The sequence below is a fragment of the Gadus macrocephalus genome, chromosome 15, assembly GCF_031168955.1.
Source record: "Gadus macrocephalus chromosome 15, ASM3116895v1".
In the NCBI taxonomy this organism is placed as follows: Eukaryota; Metazoa; Chordata; class Actinopteri; order Gadiformes; family Gadidae; genus Gadus; species Gadus macrocephalus.
In genome coordinates, this window is record NC_082396.1 from 15,588,385 (window position 1) to 15,598,383 (window position 9,999).

General features: G+C 45.3%; 3 protein-coding genes across 3 annotated transcripts; all 3 read left to right on the forward strand.

Annotated features, from left to right (window-relative positions):
• The first annotated feature begins 567 nt into the window (after positions 1-567).
• On the forward strand, positions 568-1,660 carry LOC132472733 (high choriolytic enzyme 1-like). Its single transcript, XM_060072478.1, has one exon. The coding sequence runs from the start codon at positions 644-646 to the stop codon at positions 1,562-1,564; it is 921 nt and encodes a 306-aa protein (XP_059928461.1). The 5' UTR covers positions 568-643; the 3' UTR covers positions 1,565-1,660.
• Positions 1,661-4,315: 2,655 nt separating this feature from the next.
• On the forward strand, positions 4,316-5,393 carry LOC132472734 (high choriolytic enzyme 1-like). Its single transcript, XM_060072479.1, has one exon. The coding sequence runs from the start codon at positions 4,375-4,377 to the stop codon at positions 5,293-5,295; it is 921 nt and encodes a 306-aa protein (XP_059928462.1). The 5' UTR covers positions 4,316-4,374; the 3' UTR covers positions 5,296-5,393.
• A 2,655-nt stretch (positions 5,394-8,048) lies between these two features.
• On the forward strand, positions 8,049-9,126 carry LOC132472736 (high choriolytic enzyme 1-like). Its single transcript, XM_060072480.1, has one exon. It carries the CDS (start codon positions 8,108-8,110, stop codon positions 9,026-9,028), a length of 921 nt encoding a protein of 306 aa, XP_059928463.1. The 5' UTR covers positions 8,049-8,107; the 3' UTR covers positions 9,029-9,126.
• The last annotated feature ends 873 nt before the right edge of the window (positions 9,127-9,999 follow it).

Sequence of the window (9,999 nt, forward strand, 5' to 3'; positions counted from 1 at the left end):
TACAACTATTGGTCTTTCTCCAAAAAAAATAAAAATGACCAGACTTTTATTTACTCAGGGAATTGATTAAAAAGATCAGTTGTGCTTGTGAATATGCATCTGTTGCTAACATAATGTTTCCTCCAAGAGAATAATGCCTGTATTGCATTTAAGTTCCAGCAAGAATTATTGATGTTTGAAAGTTAAGTGTATCATTTGGAAGTCCGTGTTTGTCCCTCAATGTTTAAAAGTAGAAAAGCACACCTTTAGTTAGGATGGTGATATCAAGTCGGTAAAGAAAGACGCTAGTGTCAGTTTGCGTTGTAGAATTCTGCATTATCAAATTAATTAAAAAGTTGAAATGCTATTTTTTTTTTTCTTGCAGAAACATTGACTCAGTAATGTCCCTCCCCTCCTCTCAAAGCCTTTGAATAACACAGTGTTGAAAAGGTAGGTTGGTCGCTTGAGTCCACCCTTAAAAGGTTTATTTAGTCCTTAATTTCTGCACCACAACCCTAAATCCTCCAACAGACACACCTGCAGAGGAACATATAAAAGCTCTGGTCCTATCAGACGGTCAACAAACCTTAAGGAGTCTCTCTGTTGAAGACGTCCAGAGAAGCTCCGGTGCCAGTGTCCAGAAACAACCAGATAGACCCAGAAGATGAAGACCTGTCTCAGCCTCCTCCTGCTCTTGCTGGGCCTCTGCCAGGCTCAACCTCTGGTGGGGGAAGAAAGTGTGGCCGATGTCCTAGAAGACAATGAGGACATGGATATCATCACAGAGATTCTGACCTCCAACAACGACTCCAATGAGATCCTGCAGAAGGGAGACCTCTCCCAGGCTCAACCTCTGGTGGGGGAAGAAAGTGTTGATGATATCCTAGAAGACAATGAGGACATGGATATCAGCACCAGGATTCTGATCTCCAACAACGGCTCCAATGAGATCCTGCTGGAGGGAGACTTGCTTCTACCAACAACCAGAAACGCCATGAAGTGTTTTAGGAACAACTGCCTGTGGAAAAAATCCTCCAATGGCCTTGTGACCATTCCCTACACAGTGAGCAGAGCCTACACCTCCGCGGAGAGGTCACGAATTGTGAGCGCCATGCAGTCCTTCCACCGGACCACCTGCATCCGCTTTGTGCCCCGCCAGAACCAGAAGGACCACATCAGCGTTGAGAGCAGAGGTGGATGCTTCTCCTCTCTGGGCAGGACAGGAGGCAGGCAGGTACTCTCTCTCAAGAGATCGGGATGCATGAACTTCGGCACCATGCAGCACGAGCTGAACCACGCTCTGGGCTTCAACCACGAGCAGACCAGGAGTGACCGTGACCAGTATGTCAGGATAAACTGGAGGAACATCAATCGAAGCAATGCCTACAACTTCAAGAAGCAGGACACCAACAACCTGAACACCCCCTACGATTACTCCTCCATCATGCACTACGGCAGAACAGCCTTCTCCATAAATGGACGTGACAGCATCACCCCCATCCCAAACTCCCGTGTTCAGCTTGGCCAGAGAAAGGGAATGACCCGGAATGACATCCTGAGGATCAACCGACTCTATCGCTGCTGAGACCAACCACCAGTTGCCTGCAAATATCACATTCATGTTGTTAATTGTCTCCAAACAATGTTCTCCAGAAATGTCATTAAAAATGTTCCTTCACTGCAATTCATTTGTGTAGTTGTCCTTTTTATTTTATTTTGGGTGATTATCAACATGAACCTCAGTTTATCAACACTTCATGTTGAACAGCTTTATATAAACATCTCTGATGAAATGGACCTAATATCATGTCCACCACAAGATGCTGTTGTGCTTCTTATCACACAGACTACAAGATGAACATGTGATTCTAATTGCATACTAGTTGTAACAAAAACAAGGATATTGTTACCATTGTTTTAAAAGGGTATCTGCATGATAACTCAATCAGAAGGGATATAGCCAAACCGATTTAGAAACCAGATGTATATTTTAGATTACTAGGATACTGTTCCTGACCTCTATGCTAAAAAGCATGGTTCTTGACTATCACTACAACAACAATCGATGCTTCCTCTAATACAACTGCTAAATCCACTTGCATCCCCCAGAATAGGAGATGTCTCTGTAGTGGGTTCAAATGTGTGAGAGCAGGCAGAGTTGTCGTCCCTCAGCGGGAGATCTTTTGTTGTCTTTTAGAAGGAGAACAAAAATACTCCAACTATAACAAAGGTTGTCCAAGAGTCGTTTCTTGGTGGCTTCTTGATACGATCTCCACTCGCTCTGGATCTCTGTGGTCCGTTCGCTCCTGGTTTCCTTCTCACTGCAACACAAAGCGGGCACATAAGTACAAACACTCCCTGATTGGCCTGAGTGCTGACACCTGCCCGCAATCAGGTCCAATCCCCCCAGCCTATCCGGTGCGCTCCCAACCTGCCCATACTCCCCCTGCAGGCCAGACGTCGCACGTCCCCCCACAGCCTCCATTCGGCCTTCCTGTTACAAAACGATTACTTCATTCTAAGACGGAACACGTGAATGATGGATCCTATCACTGCCACTCCACAAGTGACCCAAATCATTCCCCCTTACTGCTCCTTCATGCTGTACCCATACTTACTCCAAATAGTAAAATTGGTTTAATCATTTAAACATTGTGAAGTGTGTGTGTGTGGTTGAAGGCTGGTTAACCCTGTGTGCTCTGATACTTCATTGCACGACAGGTGTGCAGCCTAACCCAGCCCCAGAGTTCAATATGCCTGACTCAGGCCAGGTGAGGCTGCTTGAACCAACCATCAAGTGCACCACCACAGCCGGTGTGGGTGTAACGCACATAGACTGTTTATAAAACAGTTTATACTTAAGGCTCAGTTATAGTTCAAAGTTGACGAAACGCAATGCCCACGCAGACGCCTCCACGCAGTCGTGAACCTGTTTTGGTTCTGGGTCGGTTTTAGTGAGCGGACCTGCGGTGCCTTGATGCAAGGATAACATTTTTGGGAGGCACACGTCAGGCACTTGCGGTCGACACAAGGAGGTTCCGCAATGACGTAATGGGTCTGTAAACCCCTTGCGTTGTGTCGACGTGGAACCCTAACCTATTCTTTACTTTCGAAATGTGTACACTGGTGGAAACTATCTCTGAATTGAAAAAGAAAAACGATTGCTCAAGTTGGTCCTACTCATAGAGATTAAGACCGATTCTATGGATGGGGGCTTATCTCCTATCTATTCATTATCCTATAGGCCATGAGTATTTAAACCGGGCAAGACTTGTTGAAGTTGGCAAACAGAATTTTAGACACACAGCAGCGTAGGCTAGACAATGTCATCCATGCTACAATGACTTCTATCACAGAAGCTCAGCTTTATTTCTTTTATAAAATACAAATAAATGACGAAAACACCTTCATATACCTAAACCCCGGTGAAATGTCAGGAAGGTATGGAAATGGATAACGCCCAAGCATACTGCCTCGGCGTTCGAGAGACACCGGTCATGTGCAGTGAGTGCATGGGCATGGGTGTGCGCAGGTAGCCGTGAAGTTAGGTAAACAGACAGGTAAGCCGTTACAGTCCCGCGACTAATTGGAACAGCTTATTGCAGACCTGCGACAGCCAAAGGTGCCAGATCTTTTTACTTTTTTCAGAACATTGGAACAACTGATTGCTGTCGGGATGTAAAGACAACTTAAACAAATATGTCAAATAAAGCTTCTAACATAGATAACCTAACCTACCCTCAGAGCACTGCTACAACTATTGGTCTTTCTCCAAAAAAAATAAAAATGACCAGACTTTTATTTACTCAGGGAATTGATTAAAAAGATCAGTTGTGCTTGTGAATATGCATCTGTTGCTAACATAATGTTTCCTCCAAGAGAATAATGCCTGTATTGCATTTAAGTTCCAGCAAGAATTATTGATGTTTGAAAGTTAAGTGTATCATTTGGAAGTCCGTGTTTGTCCCTCAATGTTTAAAAGTAGAAAAGCACACCTTTAGTTAGGATGGTGATATCAAGTCGGTAAAGAAAGACGCTAGTGTCAGTTTGCGTTGTAGAATTCTGCATTATCAAATTAATTAAAAAGTTGAAATGCTATTTTTTTTTTTCTTGCAGAAACATTGACTCAGTAATGTCCCTCCCCTCCTCTCAAAGCCTTTGAATAACACAGTGTTGAAAAGGTAGGTTGGTCGCTTGAGTCCACCCTTAAAAGGTTTATTTAGTCCTTAATTTCTGCACCACAACCCTAAATCCTCCAACAGACACACCTGCAGAGGAACATATAAAAGCTCTGGTCCTATCAGACGGTCAACAAACCTTAAGGAGTCTCTCTGTTGAAGACGTCCAGAGAAGCTCCGGTGCCAGTGTCCAGAAACAACCAGATAGACCCAGAAGATGAAGACCTGTCTCAGCCTCCTCCTGCTCTTGCTGGGCCTCTGCCAGGCTCAACCTCTGGTGGGGGAAGAAAGTGTGGCCGATGTCCTAGAAGACAATGAGGACATGGATATCATCACAGAGATTCTGACCTCCAACAACGACTCCAATGAGATCCTGCAGAAGGGAGACCTCTCCCAGGCTCAACCTCTGGTGGGGGAAGAAAGTGTTGATGATATCCTAGAAGACAATGAGGACATGGATATCAGCACCAGGATTCTGATCTCCAACAACGGCTCCAATGAGATCCTGCTGGAGGGAGACTTGCTTCTACCAACAACCAGAAACGCCATGAAGTGTTTTAGGAACAACTGCCTGTGGAAAAAATCCTCCAATGGCCTTGTGACCATTCCCTACACAGTGAGCAGAGCCTACACCTCCGCGGAGAGGTCACGAATTGTGAGCGCCATGCAGTCCTTCCACCGGACCACCTGCATCCGCTTTGTGCCCCGCCAGAACCAGAAGGACCACATCAGCGTTGAGAGCAGAGGTGGATGCTTCTCCTCTCTGGGCAGGACAGGAGGCAGGCAGGTACTCTCTCTCAAGAGATCGGGATGCATGAACTTCGGCACCATGCAGCACGAGCTGAACCACGCTCTGGGCTTCAACCACGAGCAGACCAGGAGTGACCGTGACCAGTATGTCAGGATAAACTGGAGGAACATCAATCGAAGCAATGCCTACAACTTCAAGAAGCAGGACACCAACAACCTGAACACCCCCTACGATTACTCCTCCATCATGCACTACGGCAGAACAGCCTTCTCCATAAATGGACGTGACAGCATCACCCCCATCCCAAACTCCCGTGTTCAGCTTGGCCAGAGAAAGGGAATGACCCGGAATGACATCCTGAGGATCAACCGACTCTATCGCTGCTGAGACCAACCACCAGTTGCCTGCAAATATCACATTCATGTTGTTAATTGTCTCCAAACAATGTTCTCCAGAAATGTCATTAAAAATGTTCCTTCACTGCAATTCATTTGTGTAGTTGTCCTTTTTATTTTATTTTGGGTGATTATCAACATGAACCTCAGTTTATCAACACTTCATGTTGAACAGCTTTATATAAACATCTCTGATGAAATGGACCTAATATCATGTCCACCACAAGATGCTGTTGTGCTTCTTATCACACAGACTACAAGATGAACATGTGATTCTAATTGCATACTAGTTGTAACAAAAACAAGGATATTGTTACCATTGTTTTAAAAGGGTATCTGCATGATAACTCAATCAGAAGGGATATAGCCAAACCGATTTAGAAACCAGATGTATATTTTAGATTACTAGGATACTGTTCCTGACCTCTATGCTAAAAAGCATGGTTCTTGACTATCACTACAACAACAATCGATGCTTCCTCTAATACAACTGCTAAATCCACTTGCATCCCCCAGAATAGGAGATGTCTCTGTAGTGGGTTCAAATGTGTGAGAGCAGGCAGAGTTGTCGTCCCTCAGCGGGAGATCTTTTGTTGTCTTTTAGAAGGAGAACAAAAATACTCCAACTATAACAAAGGTTGTCCAAGAGTCGTTTCTTGGTGGCTTCTTGATACGATCTCCACTCGCTCTGGATCTCTGTGGTCCGTTCGCTCCTGGTTTCCTTCTCACTGCAACACAAAGCGGGCACATAAGTACAAACACTCCCTGATTGGCCTGAGTGCTGACACCTGCCCGCAATCAGGTCCAATCCCCCCAGCCTATCCGGTGCGCTCCCAACCTGCCCATACTCCCCCTGCAGGCCAGACGTCGCACGTCCCCCCACAGCCTCCATTCGGCCTTCCTGTTACAAAACGATTACTTCATTCTAAGACGGAACACGTGAATGATGGATCCTATCACTGCCACTCCACAAGTGACCCAAATCATTCCCCCTTACTGCTCCTTCATGCTGTACCCATACTTACTCCAAATAGTAAAATTGGTTTAATCATTTAAACATTGTGAAGTGTGTGTGTGTGTGGTTGAAGGCTGGTTAACCCTGTGTGCTCTGATACTTCATTGCACGACAGGTGTGCAGCCTAACCCAGCCCCAGAGTTCAATATGCCTGACTCAGGCCAGGTGAGGCTGCTTGAACCAACCATCAAGTGCACCACCACAGCCGGTGTGGGTGTAACGCACATAGACTGTTTATAAAACAGTTTATACTTAAGGCTCAGTTATAGTTCAAAGTTGACGAAACGCAATGCCCACGCAGACGCCTCCACGCAGTCGTGAACCTGTTTTGGTTCTGGGTCGGTTTTAGTGAGCGGACCTGCGGTGCCTTGATGCAAGGATAACATTTTTGGGAGGCACACGTCAGGCACTTGCGGTCGACACAAGGAGGTTCCGCAATGACGTAATGGGTCTGTAAACCCCTTGCGTTGTGTCGACGTGGAACCCTAACCTATTCTTTACTTTCGAAATGTGTACACTGGTGGAAACTATCTCTGAATTGAAAAAGAAAAACGATTGCTCAAGTTGGTCCTACTCATAGAGATTAAGACCGATTCTATGGATGGGGGCTTATCTCCTATCTATTCATTATCCTATAGGCCATGAGTATTTAAACCGGGCAAGACTTGTTGAAGTTGGCAAACAGAATTTTAGACACACAGCAGCGTAGGCTAGACAATGTCATCCATGCTACAATGACTTCTATCACAGAAGCTCAGCTTTATTTCTTTTATAAAATACAAATAAATGACGAAAACACCTTCATATACCTAAACCCCGGTGAAATGTCAGGAAGGTATGGAAATGGATAACGCCCAAGCATACTGCCTCGGCGTTCGAGAGACACCGGTCATGTGCAGTGAGTGCATGGGCATGGGTGTGCGCAGGTAGCCGTGAAGTTAGGTAAACAGACAGGTAAGCCGTTACAGTCCCGCGACTAATTGGAACAGCTTATTGCAGACCTGCGACAGCCAAAGGTGCCAGATCTTTTTACTTTTTTCAGAACATTGGAACAACTGATTGCTGTCGGGATGTAAAGACAACTTAAACAAATATGTCAAATAAAGCTTCTAACATAGATAACCTAACCTACCCTCAGAGCACTGCTACAACTATTGGTCTTTCTCCAAAAAAAATAAAAATGACCAGACTTTTATTTACTCAGGGAATTGATTAAAAAGATCAGTTGTGCTTGTGAATATGCATCTGTTGCTAACATAATGTTTCCTCCAAGAGAATAATGCCTGTATTGCATTTAAGTTCCAGCAAGAATTATTGATGTTTGAAAGTTAAGTGTATCATTTGGAAGTCCGTGTTTGTCCCTCAATGTTTAAAAGTAGAAAAGCACACCTTTAGTTAGGATGGTGATATCAAGTCGGTAAAGAAAGACGCTAGTGTCAGTTTGCGTTGTAGAATTCTGCATTATCAAATTAATTAAAAAGTTGAAATGCTATTTTTTTTTTTCTTGCAGAAACATTGACTCAGTAATGTCCCTCCCCTCCTCTCAAAGCCTTTGAATAACACAGTGTTGAAAAGGTAGGTTGGTCGCTTGAGTCCACCCTTAAAAGGTTTATTTAGTCCTTAATTTCTGCACCACAACCCTAAATCCTCCAACAGACACACCTGCAGAGGAACATATAAAAGCTCTGGTCCTATCAGACGGTCAACAAACCTTAAGGAGTCTCTCTGTTGAAGACGTCCAGAGAAGCTCCGGTGCCAGTGTCCAGAAACAACCAGATAGACCCAGAAGATGAAGACCTGTCTCAGCCTCCTCCTGCTCTTGCTGGGCCTCTGCCAGGCTCAACCTCTGGTGGGGGAAGAAAGTGTGGCCGATGTCCTAGAAGACAATGAGGACATGGATATCATCACAGAGATTCTGACCTCCAACAACGACTCCAATGAGATCCTGCAGAAGGGAGACCTCTCCCAGGCTCAACCTCTGGTGGGGGAAGAAAGTGTTGATGATATCCTAGAAGACAATGAGGACATGGATATCAGCACCAGGATTCTGATCTCCAACAACGGCTCCAATGAGATCCTGCTGGAGGGAGACTTGCTTCTACCAACAACCAGAAACGCCATGAAGTGTTTTAGGAACAACTGCCTGTGGAAAAAATCCTCCAATGGCCTTGTGACCATTCCCTACACAGTGAGCAGAGCCTACACCTCCGCGGAGAGGTCACGAATTGTGAGCGCCATGCAGTCCTTCCACCGGACCACCTGCATCCGCTTTGTGCCCCGCCAGAACCAGAAGGACCACATCAGCGTTGAGAGCAGAGGTGGATGCTTCTCCTCTCTGGGCAGGACAGGAGGCAGGCAGGTACTCTCTCTCAAGAGATCGGGATGCATGAACTTCGGCACCATGCAGCACGAGCTGAACCACGCTCTGGGCTTCAACCACGAGCAGACCAGGAGTGACCGTGACCAGTATGTCAGGATAAACTGGAGGAACATCAATCGAAGCAATGCCTACAACTTCAAGAAGCAGGACACCAACAACCTGAACACCCCCTACGATTACTCCTCCATCATGCACTACGGCAGAACAGCCTTCTCCATAAATGGACGTGACAGCATCACCCCCATCCCAAACTCCCGTGTTCAGCTTGGCCAGAGAAAGGGAATGACCCGGAATGACATCCTGAGGATCAACCGACTCTATCGCTGCTGAGACCAACCACCAGTTGCCTGCAAATATCACATTCATGTTGTTAATTGTCTCCAAACAATGTTCTCCAGAAATGTCATTAAAAATGTTCCTTCACTGCAATTCATTTGTGTAGTTGTCCTTTTTATTTTATTTTGGGTGATTATCAACATGAACCTCAGTTTATCAACACTTCATGTTGAACAGCTTTATATAAACATCTCTGATGAAATGGACCTAATATCATGTCCACCACAAGATGCTGTTGTGCTTCTTATCACACAGACTACAAGATGAACATGTGATTCTAATTGCATACTAGTTGTAACAAAAACAAGGATATTGTTACCATTGTTTTAAAAGGGTATCTGCATGATAACTCAATCAGAAGGGATATAGCCAAACCGATTTAGAAACCAGATGTATATTTTAGATTACTAGGATACTGTTCCTGACCTCTATGCTAAAAAGCATGGTTCTTGACTATCACTACAACAACAATCGATGCTTCCTCTAATACAACTGCTAAATCCACTTGCATCCCCCAGAATAGGAGATGTCTCTGTAGTGGGTTCAAATGTGTGAGAGCAGGCAGAGTTGTCGTCCCTCAGCGGGAGATCTTTTGTTGTCTTTTAGAAGGAGAACAAAAATACTCCAACTATAACAAAGGTTGTCCAAGAGTCGTTTCTTGGTGGCTTCTTGATACGATCTCCACTCGCTCTGGATCTCTGTGGTCCGTTCGCTCCTGGTTTCCTTCTCACTGCAACACAAAGCGGGCACATAAGTACAAACACTCCCTGATTGGCCTGAGTGCTGACACCTGCCCGCAATCAGGTCCAATCCCCCCAGCCTATCCGGTGCGCTCCCAACCTGCCCATACTCCCCCTGCAGGCCAGACGTCGCACGTCCCCCCACAGCCTCCATTCGGCCTTCCTGTTACAAAACGATTACTTCATTCTAAGACGGAACACGTGAATGATGGATCCTATCACTGC